The sequence below is a fragment of the Carcharodon carcharias genome, chromosome 7, assembly GCF_017639515.1.
Source record: "Carcharodon carcharias isolate sCarCar2 chromosome 7, sCarCar2.pri, whole genome shotgun sequence".
Classification (NCBI taxonomy): Eukaryota; Metazoa; Chordata; class Chondrichthyes; order Lamniformes; family Lamnidae; genus Carcharodon; species Carcharodon carcharias.
The window spans coordinates 28,339,236-28,361,035 of NC_054473.1; the positions used below are offsets into that span (position 1 = coordinate 28,339,236).

At 42.6% G+C, this 21,800-nt stretch overlaps 1 protein-coding gene across 2 annotated transcripts in view; it reads right to left on the minus strand.

The window, feature by feature from the left end:
• Positions 1-21,800, minus strand: part of shisa10.1 (shisa family member 10, tandem duplicate 1) — an 82,188-nt gene that overhangs the window by 43,817 nt on the left and 16,571 nt on the right. Inside the window, exon 2 of one of the 2 annotated variants that reach the window (XM_041191997.1) lies at positions 21,713-21,764. In XM_041191997.1, the coding sequence (XP_041047931.1) occupies positions 21,713-21,764 (52 nt within the window). Of the gene's footprint in view, positions 1-1,984; positions 2,304-21,712; positions 21,765-21,800 lie in introns of those variants that run through there. The other variant, XM_041191998.1, reaches the window with a different exon arrangement.

A 21,800-nucleotide genomic window follows, 5' to 3' on the forward strand; every position in this document is an offset into this window, starting at 1 on the left:
TTCCTCAAATAGCCAATGCATAGACCTACATTTTTGAAAAGGTCCACATCGACATCGTCTTCTGCAGATGGGGTCATTTATATTCACAAGTGCAGTTAACACATCAGCCTGCTACATATCTCCGTTTTAAAACTGTCTAAATTCACACCCCACTCCTCTGCGGTGGAAACGAACACCAATGCTACCAATGTTACACCCACTAATCACTCTTGTTTGACTGTTCTTTGATTGGAGAGATGGTGGATGGGAGAAATGCAGTGAACTGGGATGACACAGTAAACCTTTACCTTAAAAGTAGATTGTTGACATTAATTGACCAATGGAAGGACAGAATGAGATCATGAGGCCACCAAACCCATCCCTAATACACATGCTAACATGTGCGTCAGTTGCCCTGCTGAAGAAGCAATCTCATGGGAGAAGCAAGGAAAAAGGCTATGGGCCAACCTGTTAGAGACGAATTTCCCAGAGCTTTCCAATTCCCTAAAGGCAGTAAGCAAAGTTCCAGGAGGCCACACTGATCCACCCCTCATCATTATCCTGGATAACTAAGAACTATAACTGGAAATGACCTCATTACTCAGAAACCTGTTGAGCTCTCTTTTAAAAGACTGCCTAATTGAGATGGGAACAATGAAATTATACTTACATAGCAATTTATGACACCTCTTAGAAATGTTCAAAGGTACATTATGTACAATTAATTACTTTGGAGGTGCACTGTTGTTACGTAGATGAACACACAGCATAGTTCAACAATCAAATAACCAATTGCTGTAGTTTTGGTGACACTGGTTTGAGGAAGAAACGTTGGCCAAAAGATGAGAAGACTATCCTGGTCTTCTCATTCCTCTCACAGCAGAACAGGCAAACAGGACTTTGGTTCAACATCTTGTCTGAAGAATGGCAGCTCTGATAATATGGGCAGAATCTTAATCCTTACCTTTTTATCAGTGTCAGAACTACTTCCAGATCCTGACCCCAATGGCTTTTGTGATCCACCTACAAAATCTTACCAGAGACAGCCAAATAACAGGCCTCAGGTAAGGATGGCAGGTAGACTTCATAGACCAATGAGAGTGCCCAAGGCTCTGGGTGCCAGCAGCCCCACCTGGAAAGGTGGGTGCTGATGTGGGAGGGAGACCCTGAGGGCACCTCAACATGGAGGTACCCTCTGAAGACTACAAAAGCTTAAAATAAGCAACAAAAGCTTGAAATAAACAATGTGGAGGAGAAACAACACCACAAGATGACTTGTGGCCGCAGCTATGATCTTCTGAGACCCACAATTCCGAGGGAGGGGAGAAATTATAGGAGAGCTTGCTGGCCTCCCATGGAGGCTGCCTCCAGCCATCAGCCAGGCTTTGGTCTCAGCAGAGGCCAGTCTGTCACAGGTAAGATCCAGGAAGAACCAATATGCCCAATAATGGGCACCTAATGCTGCTGATTGCTGCAGTACACCAGCTGATGCCGGTCTCACCCCTCCTCCAGCAAGAAGGCAGCAGGAAGCAGCAACCTGATCTTGGGACACAGAAACAATGGGACTGCTCCCATTCAAACTTGGATCTTTCAAATCCCAAAAGGGAAACATTGCCAGGGACAGTAGATTTTACTTTTCTACTATGCCCAACCATGAAGTGTGTTATGTAGGCTCTGGGTGATACAAAAGTACTCCAGTCCCAGCCTTGATATCTACCTTAAATGAAAATCACCCAAGAAATAATCAAGCGGAACACTGAAGTAAGGGAGGGAGTAAACTAAAATGTTAACATGGGCAGATGAAATGCATACTTCCTGAAAAAGGTTTCAGCTACTAAAGACGGCGCCTTTTACTGCAGGAAATCACATAGAGAGTGCCTTTTTGCTTTGTTCCTAGCTTAGTCCACATTGTTCTTAAACAGTACTTCATTGCCAAACATGACATGTTGCTGCGAATTATACACAGGTTACAAAAGGAGCAAATGCAAGCAAAGTTCAAACTTACCTAAAGCTCATTTTGAATCAAGTTCAAAAGCAGCCAAGTACAGTATCTGAAATTCTTTTGTGCGTACAGCAGATGTTCAGAACCTTCCGTATTGTACACCAAGCTCGGTAAAATGTGGCAGCATCGATGACTCAAACTCAGGAAGCTCGGTTCTGGTAAAAATCATCCAGGCTATGGCTATACGCCATTAAGATAATGAGCATTCATGGTGTCCTTAAGCATTAACAAAACTAAAAGCAGCATAGACACAAGCACTGCTGCTACGTTGGCAGCATACAAATAACAGGCTTAGCCACACCCGCTTCTGGCTGCATCACGCTTGGGTATCAGCCAGTTAAAAATCGGGCAGCCCTTCATCACATTCATAAAAACAACAAAATATAATTGGCTTGGAGATAAAAATTACTGCTAACAGTAGATTTATTTTTTTGCGTGAACCAAAACACATCATTTTAAAAAATACTGCTAAATCAGAGAGAACAATGTGAAATCCTCTTTCTGAGAGAAAAGAACCTTTCAACACTTTCTTCCTTTCCCAGCTTGCAGTTCAACAGTTCCTCAAGCTGCAGAAATGGATAGTCCTAAGAGTTACAAATCTATCTTCGAAGCCAAGAAACTTGTTGATTTATCATCCTGTGCATATTTCTGCACTTCCACCAGCAAAACCACAGCGGCAGCAGCAGATTTGGGCATTCCTTAGTGCTGGAGGGTGCATCGAGAAGGAGCGGAGCAGCACTCTGTCTTCTCATTCCACAAGTAGATTTTTTTTTCTAAATCTAAGACAGATGAAATACCAAAGAGCCAGACGGGCTCACTGTAACACCTGGCTGTTTATATTTTTGGCAAAAATACAACAAGCACAGAATCACACACTGCAGAAGAGGCCCTTCAGCCCATCGAGTATGCACTGACACATGAGGAACACCTGACCTACCTACCTAATCCTATTTACCAGCACTTGGCCCATAGCCTTGAATGTTATGATGTGCCAAGTGCTCATCCAGGTACTTTTTAAAGGATGTGAGGCCTCCACCACCCTCCCAGGCAGTGCATTCCAGACCATCACCACCCTCTGGGTAAAAAAGTTTTTCCTCACATCCCCACTAAACATCCTGCCCCTCAGCTTGAACTTATGTCCCCTCGTGACTGACCCTTCAACTAAGGGGAACAGCTGCTCCCTATCCACCCTGTCCATGCCCCTCATAATCTTGTACACCTCGATCAGGTCGCCACTCAGCCTTCTCTGCTCCAATGAAAACAACCCAAGCCTATCCAACCTCTCTTCATAACTTTTTCACCGCAAATGCAACTGACCAACTGAGTCTTGCACGTCACAGATAAACTTCTTGGTAACAGAAAATTAACACATCCAATTTCCTGTCTATCCACACAGGAGATTAATGTTCAAATCTCTGCAGGTCTGGACAAGTGTATTGGGAAGGGCAAAGAGCGTAGCATTCCTCAGCAGTTATGTGGAGTACATCATAATGACTCACCATGGGGGTGACTCGCATGACATCAAATAAATGGGAGCCAAACCATGCAACATAGACGTACTCCACTGTAAAACATGAAAAGGCACAGCCCAGAGACACCCTGCCTCCAGTTTCCTGACATGATGAGGACAGTTTAACTGCCTGGAAGCAGATAACCAGCAGCAGGCTAGGGACAACCACACTTCAGGCAGGTCTACAGGCTCTCCCTGCCATTCTGGGAGCAGGAGCATCCAAAGGCTGACTCTTGTAAAGGGATTTCCCATGCCCCTTGCACTCCCTTCCCCATCCACACCCCGAACAGCAGTGGCCTGGCTGCATTTTTGTTTTTTATTTAACTTTTTAAAAAGTTGTGCACCTCCATATTGAAGTACCCTCAGTTACTTAGCTTCTACTGAGGCCTGCTGCATCTCTCAAGCTGGTAGGCCTCTCATTAGCCCCCAAGCTTCATAGTGAACGTAAGAAATAGGAGCAGGAATAGACCATACAGTCCTTTGAGTCTTCCGCACCATTCAATATGACGACTGATTTTTGGCTTCAACTCCACTTCCTGTGCCTTGTGATTCCCATAAATTTGAAATAATCACACTGTTTTACACTGATACTGGAGTAGACATCAAAGTATTTTCTAGCTCTCACCATGTGTTGTGGAATGATACACTGTTAGTTGGCAGATGGACAGTAGTGATGTGGCATCCTGTATACTTATTTATAGATGCACATAACAATATAGTTCCTAACTCTTTTTGAATAATATAACAAGAAAACTTCCCTCTTTCTTTAAAAAGAATATAATTCCTCTAAACATTAATAACTATTTCAATCATTAACATTTCTGATATATTGGGCTGGATTGTCTTGGAGTTAGGGGGACCCCATGGTGTGGTGAAAATGGCAGTCAGGGCCTGATTCAGGGATTCCCATCTCCATTCCTGGGGTTTCCGATTTTTAACAGTGCCAGTTAAAGGTGCAGGGTGGTTCAGGTCTTGAGTCTACATCCTGCACTCCTGACCTGACTGGCTCCATTGTAGAGATATGCATATCCTAGTGCTCTGCAACTTTCATGGGGTTGGGCCAGCTTTTAAAGGACTCGTGGTTCACAACACCTCACGATGTGGCATGGAGAGTGTGCGGGGGGGGGGGGGGGGGGGGGGGGGGGGGGGGGGGGGAAAGGACTTTACTGTTTTTATTTTAATTGGGACAAAGGCACACAGTTTCAACATTGGCCTTTTAAACAGCCCACGTCCTCACCTGGCAGCCCCTGTGGCTTTTTAATGGGGTCGGCCAGTCCAATGGCAGTCCACACCCATGCCCCTGCAATGAAAATCCTGTCATTGCGGGCACTTTCTCGCAGGCCGGGCCTGCCGAGCCAGGAATTTTCCTGACTCCCACTATCCACCTCGAAGATGAAAACCCAATCTATTATATTTAAACTAAAGATGATCAATAATCAACTTGCAAAATTACACTGAACAACATAAGAGTCACTTATAGCTTGTTTGCTTTTGTCAAAAACATTGTTCATGGTATCACTTTGGAGATAGAATTTTGTACCTCTTCCTTGGAGCTGAAGCAGCATGCTTCAGTCAGTCTTTGGCCTGACAGTACTTCTTAAGCCCTTGCATTATGATGCCACAGCTTATATTTCCCTTTCAACCATTGTGTCTCTGCCTTCTGCCAGTTTTTCAGCTTCCTGCTGTGCCCGCTCTGCTTTGCTTCTTGCATTTTTTTTATTTCCTCCTTTAAATGCTCCAGCATTTTCCCAGAATTTGTTATTTGTCTTCAGTAAATCATTTGCTGACTGTGATACAAGGGTGGAGTTATGAGGGGACAGATGACCCATTCCCCCATCCCCACCTAAAAAACGGTCAGCCCCTCGCCAACTTTAAACCCAGCCGCCTTGCAATGGTAAAATGCTCTGGATGGCCTTAATCACTTGTGAGTGGGACCTCTGTCTCTCAGGGACAGGAAGTCCCAGTCTCGAAAGCTGCTGGACAATTTGATTGGCTGGCAGCAGTGTAGTCCCAGGAGTGCCAGAAGATAATGGCCTAAATTTTTTGGATAGCGGGGTCTTGCTTCCCTCTATACAAAGAGTTGGCAGGGAACACATCCCCACCAACTCCAAGTGCCCCGCAGCCATATTATGCTCAAATGAGCATGAAGCAGCTGCAGGTGGGACATCCAACCCTCACTCAGGAGGAAGTCCCACCTTAGAGAGTTGCTGGCCAATCTGATTGGCCAGCAGCTCTCCAGTCCCTTCAGTGACAGGAGTTGCAGTGGACAGAAGAAGATGTACATGAGGACATCTGAGACTAAGTTTGAGCACCGGAGGCCCACTTAAGTTTAAAGGGCCCCAGGCGGGGAGGGTAGGGAAGGCCTGAGTAGGGTAGGGAAGGCCCGAGTAGTGGGGGGGGGGGGGGTGCAAATGGGTGCTCGGGGACTTGGGGGAGAGGCCAGGATGGGGGGGTGGGGGAGGGACGTCCAGAGTCCACAGGATCTTAAGGAGGGGGGTGTCCCGCTTCAAAAGGAGTCTTCTGCTAGAGGTGCCCCCCCCCACCCCCCCACCACCCCACCCCCACCCCAACTTTCCTGCCCAAGGTCCAAGTCCAGTGATTTCCAGGCTTCCCCCACACCAGCTCAATCCTCCTGCCAGCCTAACTATTGAGGCTGGGCAGGAAACGGCCCTTAAGTGGTCAACAATAAGGGCCTCAATTGGGCAAGGGCGGGCTTCCCGCCTGAGGCCTTGCCCATCCCAACATAAAATCACAACATAGCCAGAGGGAATCCATTTCCTTCAATTTCAATTTCCTTCTGTTGAAGAGTCACACGGACTCGAAACGTTGACTCTGTCTTCCTCTCCACAGATGCTGTCAGACCTGCTAAGTTTTTTCCAGCAATTTTTGTTTTTGTTTCAGATTTCCAGCAGCTGCGGTATTTTGCTTTTATCCTTCAATTTCATGCACCCCCCAACCCCAATCCCGCCGGCGGGGGAGCATAAAGTGCAGGCCAGTGGTGGCCACTGCTGGAACTATAAACAATCCCCAGGAAGGATGAAGTTTGGCTGAATCTTCCACGAAGTGGCAATTACAGTCGGGATTGCTGCCCTGTTCCTGCTTTTCTGTGCTGTGCCAGAGATCCGCATTTCTGGTCGGGACTTCTGATCCCGGCTTCTTTAGAAATGCGGAGCGCACCTTCAATCCAGTTGTTTCCTCATAGTGCTGGATCCTTGGGGGAAGACAAGCCACGGCCCCTTTTTATGACACTGGCTGCCATATCCTGGTAAGTGTTCACTAAAAGCTTTTAGTGTACGAGTGTCTTTCTGACTGGATGAGTGAATGGGCAAATGTGTAGATGGGTAAGAAGGGTGGGTGAGGTAAACGAGTAGGATGGCAGGTGAATAGTATGGCAAGGATGCAGGTGAGTGAGATGGTAGGGTTGCAGCTTGATGAGGTGGAAGTGGGTAGGGTGGTAGGTGAGTGCTTGGGTAGGTGGTTCGGGGGTAGTCAGGTCGAGTCTGGAGGGGTTGTTAGGTCAGGGGCAGTTAGGTGGTGGGTAAGGACAGGTCGGGGAGGACAGTTGTATAGTTATCCAGGAGATAAACTAGGACTTCCTGTCAAATGTTTTTGGGGTAACTCTTCAGGGAAGTAGGTTGGAACCGTCCAAGCCGGTGACTGCATTGGGACCTTGGAGGGGTAGCATAGCACAGCGCATCTTCTGGCTATGTCCAGCTCCCTGATGATTCAGAGACTGGAAGATCTGGGCCCAAATCTCCCGGACTTGTAAGTTAAGTCTGGGTATGTTCAGTGGGCAGGGAGTGGAGACCCCAGGGAAGTGCGCAGGAGAGTGGGATGACAAGGGTTTTAGAGGCCAGAGTGAGGCACAACTGGGGGTACTATTTTGGGGATAATGCCCCTAATGGGCACAGGAATCTCCCGAAGAGGTAAGCACCCTGCTTGATGACAGCAGCCCATGCGGTCAGAGCAGCTGGGCTAGCCGGCATCCTTCCACATTCCCTTACAAGCTGAACGGTAGTTAATTATCCACTTAAGGGTCTCAATAGACACATGGTTGGCCTGCTGCCTGATGCCTTACCAGTCCCCTGTAATATGGGGGACAGGTTGGGGGTGGGCAGGAATGCAGTGGGCTGGCCACCTGCTGTATTTTATATGACCCCCTCCCTGCCTTAAAATATGCCTGTGGGGGCCACAAAACTCAACCCATAGTGTTAATCTGCATCTGCGGTTCAATGATTTGCTGCCCGAACTCAGCACTGACATTCTTTCCATTCTTTCCTTTCTCAAGTGATTCTATTTGAAGCACGTGCTGTTGACGTTTCAAAGGTTCAGACTCTCCCACTTGGATGCCTCCTCTGCTAACTATGCAGCTTGCAGCTTCTCTTCCATGTGCTCCTTTTCAACTTACTCTGCTCAGTCTTCAGTCTTTCCAGGTCAGTGTCTATCGTTTTATCTCCTGCCCACCTCCGTTCGCCACAGGAAACTAAAAATTCAACCCAAGCAGTCTGCACTATTTAATGGTGAATGGAATAACATACCCCATATTAAAATTATCTCTAGGAATACATTGGTTTGTTAACATTGTATATGGTGTAATTATATGTCGAGCAGAGAATGGTATTCACAGGTTTCATTTCTGATCTGCACCAATTTGTGCGGTTGCAACTCCACATGTTCTCATAGTTACTAGGATATCACTTGGCCATGAAGCATCTAAGACAATTGTAATCCAATAATTGTAGCGTCTATATTGTTAGACCAGTAATCCAGAGGCCTGGGCTAAAGGACACAAGTTCAAATCCCACCATGGCAGTTTGAGAAGTTGAATTCAGTTGAAGAAATCTGGGAACAGAAAACTTTTATCGGTAAAAAATGGCCACAAAGCTGTCGGATTGCTGCAAAAACCCAACCATTGCCCTTTCACGAGAGAAATCTGCTGTCTTTAACTGGCCTGACCTATACATGACTCAGCCCCACACAAACATGGTTGATTTTTAACTTCTCCCTACCATGGCCTAACAAGCAACTCAGTTGTATCAAACCTTTCCAGGACTTCTAGAGTTGGGCAATAGTTCACAACCTTGACAGCGTCACCCACATCCCAAGAGTAATTTTTTAAAAACCAGAAATTGATTTAAGTTAATCAAAACCTATCATATATAGATAATGGAGTGAGCCTGTAGATAAACATATTTACATCATCACTTGGAGGAAGCGTGAGAAATTGATGTTTTTTTATATTTTTGGGGAATCGTGTGTTTTTCTGTGGAAAAGGGGTGTGTGTGTATGAGAAAGAGATTGAAAGAGAGAGAGAGAGAGAGAGAGAGAGAGAGAGAGAGATTGAAAGAGAGAGAGAGAGATTGAAAGAGAGAGAGAGAGATTGAAAGAGAGAGAGAGAGATTGAAAGATGAAAGGGATAGAGGTGTTAGGTTTGAGGTACAAGTAAATAGGTTAGATCCAACATTTAAATTTTTAGATAAGTTGAGGGTTTGTTTGAATATCAAAGGGGAGTCAGAGGTTACAAGACACATGTTTGCATCTTGCAGGAGTTCCATAGGTAAATAGAAAGGGGGTATTATATTTTATTGACTCGAAAGCAAAGACAAGATAGAGACATGAAAGATTTTATATTCGGAAGAATTGGAGTTCAAAGAGGTGTGAGAACAATGGAACCAGAGATGGGGGGTGGGGGTGGCAGGGGAAGGTATTTTAGAATTACTGTGGAGCTGTGAGATATAGCTGGGGATAGCTGTTGAGATAGCAGCTCGAGCTGAGATGAGAGCTGTTAGCTTTGGGCTGGGAGCAGATGCCATTTGAACAAGCTATCCAGTCAAGCCAGAAAAGTCTTGGACTACAACAAGCAGTTTTATTCTGAAGTTTGGATTCCACAGCAGAGTGGGAGAGAGTTGAGAGGGCATATGGTATGCCTCTAATTTTTAAAATCCCAAAAAAGTGTTACCAGACCTCTTCCTGCTGAGATCAGTACATTATCTTCTCGTTTTCAGAATACAAAAAAAAGGGTATGGCCCATAAGCCAAGTTTCCCTCTAGGATTTGGTTTACGCAGTGATTAACACCAGCTGTGGTCATAACAGGGAGCATGTGAAGAGAAATGCAATAGAACAGAACCAATGTAACCAGTCCATAGATAAAACCATCTACAGGATCAAAAATATATTTTCTGTCACTCACATCAACAGGAGAGGAGGGTAAAAAACAGAAGGGCACCAATCTGCGACTAAATACAGATCTGGGCTTGTTCCAGAACCAAGAACTTAGCTTTAAGCTGCTTTTCCATTTGTTTTTGGCAACTGGTTCTTCAACTATTGGTCTCACTGAATGCACTGCCTTTTCAATTGTTCAAATCAAAGACATTTTTTTTTTAAATTGGGTCTTTCAGGTCACTGATGAGTTCCTTGGGACCAGCAAACACATGTCTGTGACACATCATGATCTTATCATGCATGCCTATTGCAATCATCGCTCTAATCACAGGGCAAAAGGTGGAGGTGGGAGAAAGGAAATAAGTACAATAACTGTCACTAGAGAAAAAGTGCTAGGGAAACTAATGGGGCTAAAGGCCAATAAGTTACCTTTAAGATGGGTTTGCATCTTAGGATATTAAAGGAAATCGCTGCAGAGATAATGGATGCACTGGTAGTAGTCTTCCAAGAATCCTTAGATTCTGGAAAAGTCCCAGAGGATTGGAAAACCGACAATGTAACAGCCTTATTCAAAAAGGGAGGGAGACAAAAAACAGGTAACTATAGGCCAGTTAGCTTAACATCTGTCATTGAGAAAATGTTGGAGTTATTATAAAGGATGTAATAGCAGAGCTTTTAGAAATACATAATCTAATCAACCAGAGTCAGCATGGCTTCATGAAGAGGAAATCATGCCTGACAAATTTATTAGAATTCTCTGAGGAGGTAACAAGCAGGATAAATAAAGGGGAACCAGTAGATGTAATATATTTGGATTTCCAAAAAGCATTCGATAAGGCACCACACATAAGGCTACTTGATAAGAGCCCATGGTTTTGGGAGTAGTATATTAGCATGGATAGAGGACTGGCTAACTAATAGACGACACTGAGTTGGGATACGGGGGGCATTTTCAGGATGGCAACCTATAATTAATGGAGTGCCACAGGGGTCAGTGCTAGGGCCTCGATTATTTACAATATATATTAATGATTTGGATGAGGAAAATGAATGTACTATCGCCAAGTTTACCGATGACATAAAAATAGGTGGGAAGGCAAGTGGTGAGGATGACACAAAGAGTCTACAGAGGGATATAGACAGGTTAAGCAAATGGGCAAAAACTTGGCAGATGGATTATGATGTGGGAATGTGTGGGGTTATGCACCTTGGCAGGAAGAATAGAGGAGCTGTATATTGTTTAAATGAAAAAATACTGAAGAACTGCAGCAGAGAGGGATTTGGGGGCACTCGTGCATGAATCCCAAAAAGCTAGCATACAAGTGCGTCAGGTAATAGGGAAGGCAAATGGAATGTTGGCCTTTATTTCAAATGGGAATGGAGTATAAAAATAGGGATTTTCTTATGAGGAGAGGTTGAGTAGATTGGGCTTGTACTCATTGGAGTTTAGAAGAATGAGAGGCTACCTTATTGAAACATATAACATTCTTAGGGGGTTGACAAGGTAGATTCTGAGTAGTTGTTTCCCCTCGTGGGAGAGTCTAGGACCAGAGGGCATAAGGGGGTGCCCATTTAAAACAGAGATGAGGAGGAATTTCTTCTCTGAGAAGGTAGTGAATCTGTGGAATTCTTCACCGCAGAGAGCTGTAGAGGTTGGGTCATTAAGTATATTCAAGGCTGAGATAGACAGATTTTTAATCAGTAAGGGAATCAAGAGTTATGGGGAAAAGGCAGGAAAGTGAAGTTGAGGATTATCAAATCAGCCATGATCTCATTGAATGGCAGAGCAGACTCGATGGGCCGAATGGCCTAATTCTGATCCTACATCTTATGGTCAGTACAACAGCATGAAATACTGACCATAAGATGCTGAAACCCCAGTCAAATATTCACTGCCTATATGTTTAAACTACCTTTAAAAGTACTCTACTCACTATGCGCTTAATTAATTGAGGTCAAAAGGCAAAATGATGAGTATTATACAACTTAATTATCCATCAATTTCCCTCAGCATAATTCTGAAAATAGATGTCATTTTGATCTGTCATTCCTCAAATTATTTGTTGGGGGTGGCAATAGAATTAGTCTGCATGAGTTACTGACCACAGTAGTGTGAGAGCTTGAAATGAAGTCAGCATGCCAGTTAAACCAAATATAGTCTGCATCAGTGCAAGGTATATTTTTTTAGCATTGTGTCAATGCAAACAATGTGGTGTAATTGGGCTATGACATATCTTGCATTGGCAGCAGGTAAATAGTGCAAGAGCAGCTGCAGAAAGTATTTCAAACCACTTGTACTATGCATACTACAGCATAAATGAGAAACTTCTATACTTTCTTCAGGTTTTGAGGGAGCAATGCTAGGCCCTCCCTCTACATGTCATCCTCCACTGTTTATATTTGATTCCTGCTTCAACTCTTAGGTAGGTCCTTCAAATGGTTGATTTAAGCAAACATGGAGCTTGTCAGGGCGGGAACAGAAATCTTAAGACAGTTTATTGCCTTCTTTGCTTTGCAGATAAAAAGGAAACATGGAAAGCTCTGTTAAAAAAATTACAGAGCCAGCTCTGCCAACTAAAGAATTCCCTTCATTTGTGTTACACAGAACCAAAGGTTTATAGTACAGTAATAAGTCAATCAGATCATGTCTGGGCTTCAAAACTAATCACCCTGCCCCAAGCTTTCCCCATAGTCCTGCATCTTCCTCCAATTCAAATATTTGCTTAATATCTAACATATGTCCCTTAATGGATGTAATGGTCTTGGTCGCTGGCAAAGCCTCCTGTATTGCAAAAATATTTTATGTACCTTCTCCTAACCAGTCTCCTCACTCTCAGTGGGAATTTTTAACTGATGACCCCTCAGCATTGTGGAAATAGATTTTTCCTATTCGCTCAATCAAATCCCTTCACAGATTCTAAAAACTTCTCGTGAACATTGTCTTAATCTTTGCTGCTCCAGTGGAAACAATCCCAGCATCAAGCTTCCTCAATCTTCTGTACCATTCTGGTGAATTTGTGCCCCATGCTCGATTATGGTTATAAACCCTTTTTATAAAGGGGCCCCCAAGCTACTCATAGTCATCTGAATGTGGCCTAACCAGTGTCTGATACAACTTTAACCAGCATTGGCAAAGAAGAACTGAGTCCCAAAAAGAAGAAAAATAAGCAGCACACTTTTGTTGTGACCATGTTTTTCTCGTTTGCTGTGCTTACTGATCATGGATTAATAATCCAGAGGAATATTTTCTGACTGCAGCTATGCTGCCACTGTGAAGGAAAAGGCAACTCGGAATGACAATGAAACAAAAATTAAGGTACAATTGCAAAGTTGGTCCCAACCTGGCTGTGGGGTGGAATGATGCAAAGTTCCCATGGACGATCCATCTACTTAACGTGGGATTTGGCCAAGTTTAAAAAGTGTTTGACGGTCCACTGGACCCTCTGCACCCCTGACTTGAAGCACATTTTATTTAAATATTTTGAGTGGGTGGAGATTCCTAACCATACTGTCAATACACTTAAATGATACTGCCTTCATCTGCCTGGGCCAAAGTTATAGAACCTCCCCCTAAGCCGGTCCACCTCTCTAACATCAGCTGTGGATCAGTTGGTACCTTGGTCGCCTGTGAATCACAAGGCTGTGGGATCAAGTCCTTCTCCTCAACTTGAGTACAAAAATCAAGGTTGACACTCCAGTGCAGGACTGAAGGAGTGCTGCGCTAAGGAGATGCTTTCTATCAGATGAGACGTTAAACCGAGGTCTGTCTGTCCTTTTACATGGATGCAAAAGATTCCTTGCCACTTTTCCAAAGAAGAACAGGAGAGTCATCCCCAGTGTCCACGCCTATATTTATCTCTCAATCAACATCACAAAAACAAATTATGTGGTCCTTAGCACATTGCTGTTCATGGAAGCTTGTTGTGCGCAAACTGGCTGGTGTGTTTCCTACTTACAAAAGTACTTCATTGATTGTAAAGTGCTTTGGGACATTGTGGTCATGAGAAGACACTATATAAATACAAGCCTTTTTTTTTTAAAAAAACCTCACTCTCCTCCTTTAAAGGGGCTCCTTACAATATGCCTCTTCGCCCAAACCTTTTGCCATCTGTCCTAATATTTCCTCATGTGGCTTGGCATCAAATTTTGTTTGACAATCCATCTGTGAAGCACCTCATGCCATTTTACCATGTTAAAGGCACCATATAAATGCAAGTTTCTGCTTTTTCTCACTGGGAGACGTTTCACTTGACCAGAGGGTCAGATTTAAAGTCTTTGACTCTTGTCAAATAGAAGTATGGAGTTATTATGTGGCTCATTGCTGTGGAGGTGAAACAGCTGTACAAGCTGCTGTAAGAAAGAAACAGATAGCATTTCAAAAGGCCAACTCATTTGAGCAATAATGTAAAACATTTCTGACGATCAACTGATGCACAATGCATGTACTGAGTTCATTGGCAGGATATCTGACAAGGACAGTTATCGAAGGAGGCTGCCAACTCTCTAAAAGCTGGTCTCAGTTGTTGAAGTTAGAATCTTCCCCCATTAAAACTGATAATGATAGAAAGGCAGGCAAGAAGCAGGATTGTTCCTTTTGAAGCAGTATTAGAGGCCTTGCTCCACATTATTCTTCAAAACCTTCCTCTTGGAAACAGCCTCTCATAAGGCTGAATGTGCACAATTTTTGTGTAGAGGTGCCAGAGAACAAATTCCAAAATAGTTAAAAAGGCCTTTCTGGCAGTATGTGGTCAATGAAGGACATAAGGATATTATCTGCACTGGTCATGTTAAGAGGCCAGCAACTATTTAGCATTTTTTCTAACATCTTAAATGAGAGAAGTACACTTTGACTCAATTTCTGGAACTTTCTACTCTAACTTTCCATCTCTCAACACTCCATTAAAAACCTTTTTAAAATTCACCATTTTTGACCAAACTTCTGTTCATCTCTTCTGCCATGGCTGAACATCTGTTCCTTTTCCCTACAGTGCTGCAAACCATTACTTGAAAAAATGCTGTAACTGCACTGTAAAAAACAAGAGCTGAAAGGGAGAAAATAGCCATTTGAAAAATGTGAACAGAGTCCGTGTACAGCTGCAAGGACATCCATAAGGAGTAGACGGACTACCTTTAAGCAGTAGAACTTCCATCGCCACCCTTAATTTGTCATAGGTTTCTAAGTCAAAACTTATGCCCATTGAAATATTGTGAACTCTGCTTTTGGGCTGCAGAGTAGTGCTTCATTTTTATGGTTACAATAGAGCATGCCTCCCAACTTCTTCTACAGTAATCAGATAATGTTTCAGATAAGCCATTATCCTGTAGAATAGCAGCAATTTGCACTGAGGTTTCAAATCTTATCCAGCAACATAGCTGTTGGTTGTAATCTATATTCACTCAAAGCAGTAAGCCATGTCTTTACTATTCCAGATTAGATAGAATGTACAAAATTAAAAGGATAGAGTAGATTAAGTACAAGTAATGATTAGCAAGTACTGGTGTTTTTTTGGCACAAGTGTAGAGCACTGGAAACAGACTGTAAATCATTTCAGAATTAAGCTGCATGTATCTTATAGAGCGGTGCCCATCTTCTCATGCTTAACTCATTTAAGATTATCAGTCCATTACACCCACAACAGTTAAGCAAAGGGAAACTCCAGAAAGTTCTTCATTTTGTTTTAAACTGATTGCTACTCTGTGAACAACATTCCACTTTATGTTTCTGGAATGAAAAGCAAAATTAAAACACATGTTTGCTCAAAGCATGAGCCCAGATTTTGAAGTGGACATAATAGTGAGGCTATCAGTGCCCACCTTTGTTAAGGAGTTGTTACATTTCCCATAAAAAAAAGAGGTTTGAATTCGCAGTGACTGACTCAAAGGGTCACATAATAAGGTTTCACGTTTGAAGACTGACTGTAATGAATTAAGATTAACATAGACTAAATATTACTTAGCATGCAACTAATACACTAAAGTACAAAAAACATATCCCTTATCAACATTCAAATCACAATCGAAAACCCCATATCACAATTATACATTCGAGCGCGCGCGCCACAGAATTTCAGTCCTTACAGGAACCGGTCCAAAGTTACTTCCAGCTTCCTTCCAATGGGATCACTTCTCCCTGTTTTACTGAGTTGCAATGTCCAATGACTGTCGCAGGTTCTTCCCCTCAGTCTTCTGAGAAATCCTGAAATCGACCACACGGCTCACTCCGGCAATTCCTTCCTCCAGTCGTGCCAGGGCAAACCTTCCAGTGCACTTAAATTTCCATGGGTTCAATCCCTTTGACAGAGAATGTCTTTTCACCCATATCGTGCCTGGTAGCTAACCAGAGAAATAGCATTTTTCCCCTGCTGGCCGCAGCAGATGCTGTCCCAGTCTCTCTGTTCAAAACTCTCTACTTTTGTGCTTGGGCCTTTTCTTTTTAAGAAAGCCGACTGCCTGAGAGTCTGTAAGTCTACCTAGACAAATCTAGCTGTTCTGACTTCGTTTTCAGGTGTTAACTCTGCCATGTGGATTTCAATAGCACCTGACCCAGGCCACATTAGCTTATAACTGAGCAGAACTAGCAGAAAGTCACATGCTCCCTTTCTACCTTGAATTAAAATAGACAGTTTAAAACATAACCAATCATAAACCCTTGCAAATTGGGCAGAAATTTCTGGTATCCATACATGTTCAGTTAAACATGAAAGTCAGGAAGTTGTTGTCTAATTTGCTTTGTTTCACCACAAGCTTCATTACATTAGTACCTGGCAATCAAACACACTTGTGCAGTTGCTGTACTAGATTCCCATTAAACATGCCGGAAAAATTCAGGGCTTGTCCATTCAAGGGTAAGGGAATTTTTAGATGGCATTATAAGTCTTGGTTATTGACGAACAACCTCTCTGGCACTGAAAATTATTTTTACAAATGCGGAGTCCCATTGCTTCAGATGTTTATCATTATCGGAGGTTTCCAAAAATTACTTTCACGATTTTTTTTCCTGTCTCTCTTTTCTGTCTCATCTCTCTCTTTATCCAATTTTTATTTCCTTCACTTTATTTCACTTTCTTTACATGATTTTACACTGGATTAAATGTGTTAACTTATGCTTACTGATTTAGACCCTACACACCTCAGTAATCAGCTTCTTCAACCCGAGTGTTTGAGACGCAACCAGCTGTCCTGTTTACACAGGACCCAGATCCCCTCTACAGGACGCCATACTGTTTCAAATGCCATTTGCTTATTTGTGACCACATCGTCCACACCTATTTCCCAGTTTGTAATAGGTTAATGATGGGGAGGAGCAGAGCTATCAGATTCAGTGCATTAGAGCAAAGGAGAACAGATAGAAAAGCGTTTTGAGCCATTGCTTAGAAAGCCCTTATGAAAATATACATGGATTTTTTTTCTGAAAACATTCTTTGAAAATACTGCAGAAGCCCCTGTGCTGATTTTTAAGGTTTTATTAAGAATGTGCAAATGCATTGATTTGGAAACAGCGTTTTGCAAAACAAATTTTAAAAAGTTAGTTATGGCAAAGTCACACCTCCAGAAAAAGCAGTGCTTTTCACTGAGGCCCTTTGTGATTACTGCCTCAGTAATCAGCTTCTTCCGAGTGGTTGAGACACATCCAGATGTCCTGTTTACACAGGGCTCAGATCCCCTCTACAGGACGCCACACTGTTTCGAGTGCCATTTGCTTATTTGTGAGCACATCATCCATGTCTATTTCCCAGTTTGTAATAGGTTAATGATGGGGAGGAGCAGTGCTTTTTCTGTGCTCTGCCTTTTTATAGAATCATTTCCAAATATCAACGCTGTGGCAACATTCAAAATTCACTGCTGAGTACAAAAGTAATGTTTGCCAGACTGTTAATATTGTACCAGAAAGTTTGATGCAACTTGGAAGCATGTAGTAACTTTGTAATGGCAACCCATAATTTCCCTAGGAACTTCAGTTATAAATCCACAGGCAACTCTTCATTCTTTTCATCTTAGGCCAGTATGCTTAATAGATTGTCTCTATCCAATGCTACAGCATTGGAATGGCAATCATATTTGCTGATGTTTCAAGCATGGCAAGATGTAGCAAAAAGACTTGAGGGCACTGTAAATTGACCTCTGGAATCTGGATTACATTCCAGGTCAGATTGTTGGGATTATCTCTGCTGTCAATGATTTAACCTCACACAGAGCAAATGGTAGACATTATTAGGATAGAACATCTTGCTTGATTGTATATATGGTATGGTATTCTGGAAGCACTCAACACCAGAGCATGAACATTCCTCACCAAGTTCAACCAGGCCATTGCAAGGGTGTTTAAGTGTCATGGTATTAAGTTTCTCTTAATACCCTACTCTTTAAACATTAAAAATAACAGGTTGAAGCTGTCACTGAGTTTTAAAAAACCCTCTGCTGGACTGTTTTGATTGCAAGACCATCAAGTGTAGGTTAGAAAAAAAATAATAACATCTGGTCATGCACTTTCAATGAGCTTTTTGTTCACATTTCATCAAGGGCTTTTATTATGTCATTATGAATGCTAGGCTGAGTTTCAAAAGCTAAAATTATCTCAGCTGCGGGTTCTGAGTTGACAGTTTTATTGGCAGCTTAAAGAGGCTATTAAAGGGTCATCTGTCTTTGATATGGGGTCTGAATAGAAATGTGTTTGTTTTTATAAGATTAACATCACGGAGATTTAAAAGTTTTGACTGGATTCTACAAATGGGAGATTTTTCAACCATCAAATGTATAGGAGAGCTGCATTAGATTATTAGAAGTTTATTTTTTTTCATCTCCACATGGCTGCTGATGTCTGCCTGTGTTGGTTACTGGAGGATGGCTATGGGGTTGGCAATGAGGGTACATGGGCATGGGTGAGTGGCTTGAACTGAATTGAGTTGGCATGGGGGGTATAAGGGGCCATGGTTATGTTGGCGGGGGGGTGGGGGGGGGATGATGACATATTGTGAAGGGTAAGGGATAGAAGGCTGAACAGCTTATAAAACAACCAAGACAAAGTCCCAGAATACTGAGGCATGCATTCTAACCAGCCCGCCTCAGCACTTGCTCCACCCGTGGCTGTCTAGGATCTGCTTCTGAGACCCTACTCTATCCTGCACTGACCTCCCCAGAGGGAAAATTGGGTCTAATGGAGCCCTTTAAACTGAGGCAGATCTGCTGAATTGGGGAATTACCCAGCTAGAGATACCTGCCTCAGTAATGAAAATCTGGGCCAGGTCAGGTAACCAAAAGCTTGGTCAAAGGTAGATTTTAAGGAATGTTTTGAAGGATAAAAGCATCTCCTATGGCTCCCAGTCAGAGGAAATTATATGTCTTTTTGTTATATCTGTAACAGCACGATTTCAGTAGAAACTAGATATAATAGGATTACCATTACAGAGTTACCTATAATTTCAGTGTACTGGGAGTGTGAAAATGTTACCAAATGGTTTTAATATATCATACAGATTATAGATGCAGATGATTGATTTAAATATGCAGATGAAACATTCACATATTTGTATACAAAAGCACTTTAAGTCTAGTTGAAAAGTTGATCACTAATCACAGAATGTGACATGGACAAGAACCTGGTGGTTGTGAATGCAAGAGCTTCTACAAGTATGTAAAAAAAGAGGAGAGATTAACAAAGTAAAAAGTTTTCAAGAGAGATTTGGAATTTGAAAAGAATTGCAATGCTACAGGGAAAGGGCAAGGGAGTGGGACAGGCTGAATCACTCTTACAATGAGCTGACACAGACATGATGGGTGAAGTAGCCTCCTCCTATAAAGTAACGACCCTATGGTTCTAAGAGGCTACAAAAGGATATAGGCCAGATAAGTAACTGGCCAAGAAAGTGGCAGAAGGAGTATAATGTGGGAAGTATAAAATTATGCTCTTTGGTAGTGATGAGTTCCTACAACATGAGAAGAAATCCAACATTGTATATTCAAAGCCTTATCCTTGTTGCTATTTTTAAAAATGGGCTTTCTGCTGAACCAAAACAAATGGCTGCTCACATGACCATAAAGTTGGTCCTTTATTTGGGAACTACCACCAGGAGTTACAAGAACAGAATAATTATTTTTTTCAAGCCTGTGGAATCTTATAACTCATTGTATATGCCCCGTGTAATCACAAAACCAGGAGACTCCCACAAAGCAGCTCAGCAGGAATGACGAGTTTCTAATAGACTCATCTTACACCTGGGGCTATCCAGGTATATTTCAAAAGTGAACCAAAGGGTCATTTGTGTCTAAGAAACCCACCCTTCTAATGCAGTCATAGGGTCTGCCTAAACAATGGCTTCCCGACACTAGACTCTTAACATGTAACTCTCTCAACAACTAGTGACTGGGAGATTATCAGTCCTGAAGTCAAAGCCAGTTCCAGACACTGGATAAACATCCCTTTTGAAGTCATTGTGGAGAAAGAAGGTCACATGACTTGAGTGACCATTTTGAAATCCCTACATGCCTTTGAGAACTTAGAAATCCGCAGACTGCTATTTTACCATCAACTGGAAAGGACGCCAGCAGCCTGGCTGAGCAAATAGTTGGTCACCACCTCTCAACTCCACGAAGCCTGATTGATTTTAAAAGTCTCTGATCAACACCTGCCAAGCTAAGTACAGAAAGCCCATTGTGGTGTGTGTGTGTGTAAGTAGTGGAGTGGGAAGTTGCAGACACATTCAAAACCTAGGGGAGGAGTGAAATTAACTAACCTTCTGAGTTAATTATAACGAGTTTGCTGCAGACTATCAGTAAATTGGATCACACGAACTGAGGAGTTGGGAAAATACGCCATACATACTTCAAAAATAATTCAAAACACCTTTTGCTTACAGACAGATAGTAAGAGGAAATAAATAGTTTACCTGTCTCTTAACAATAAGAATAAAAAAGCAGTTTATTTTTCCATATTACACTAGTAAATATTATTACTTAGAGTGATTTTGAGGTCCTTGTACAAGAATCACAGAAAGTTAACCTACAGGCTCAGCAAGCAATCAGGAAAGCAAACCCTATTTTAGCCTTTATTGCAAGGGTGTTGAGTACAAGAGTAATGAGATCTTACTACAATTACGTAGGGCTTTTACGAGACCACAACTCGAGTACTGTGTACATTTGTGGACTTCTTGCTCAAAGGAGGGGTAGACTTGCTCTGGGGTGGGTGGGGTGGAACAAAGGTTCACTAAATTGATTCCTGAGATTTGAGGGTTGCACTATGAGAAATCATATAGAATAGGCCTTCATTCCCTGGAGTGTAGAAGAACGAGGTGATCGCATTGAAATACATGAAGATCCTAAAGGATTTGAGTAGTTGCTGGGAAGCTGTTTCCCTTGGTTGGAGAGTTTAGAAGAAGGGTTATAGTATCAGGATAAGTGGTCAACCATTCAGGACTAAGGGAAGAAAACATTTCTTCACTCAGAGGGTTGTGAATCTTTGGAATGCTCTACCCAAGAGGGCTGTGAATGCTCATTCAATAAGTATATTCAAGATGGATATTGATAGTTTATTGAACACTATGGGAATCAAGCAATATGTAGATGGGCGAGAAAGTGTAGTTGAGATAGAAGATCAGGCCTGATCTTGTTGAAAGGCAGAACAGGCTTGGGGCCAAATGGCCTACTCCTATGTCTTATCTATGCACAATGACCTGGCTTCTATTCACCTGTTTCCAAATCACCACAGGGACAAAATTCCTCTGTTAATTAAGACAACTTATCAATGAAACTGCATTCTCAGAAATTGACAATGACTTCCAAGTTCCAGTGATTTTGTTAGCAGGTCATAAAGGAGAGCAAAGGAAAATCTCCTGCCTTTTGTTGAGAATTTCACTTTGCACCACTGACCCAATTCCACCCCACCCCCACCTTCAACACTTGTTGGTGCTCAGACAATTTGGGGATCAGCAAGCCAAAACCACTAGCTCAACAACCGATGAATACTGCTCTTAATTGGTACAACACATTCCAAAGCAAATGCCCAGATTGGAGAAGGATTCAAATTATGCCTGATCAATGCTTAAATAAAAATGCAAACACTTACTGAGTTTGGTGACGACATAATGATGAATCATCTTCACAATCGTACGCTGAAGCTGGGTGGAATAAAAAAAAACAAAAATATGTATCAA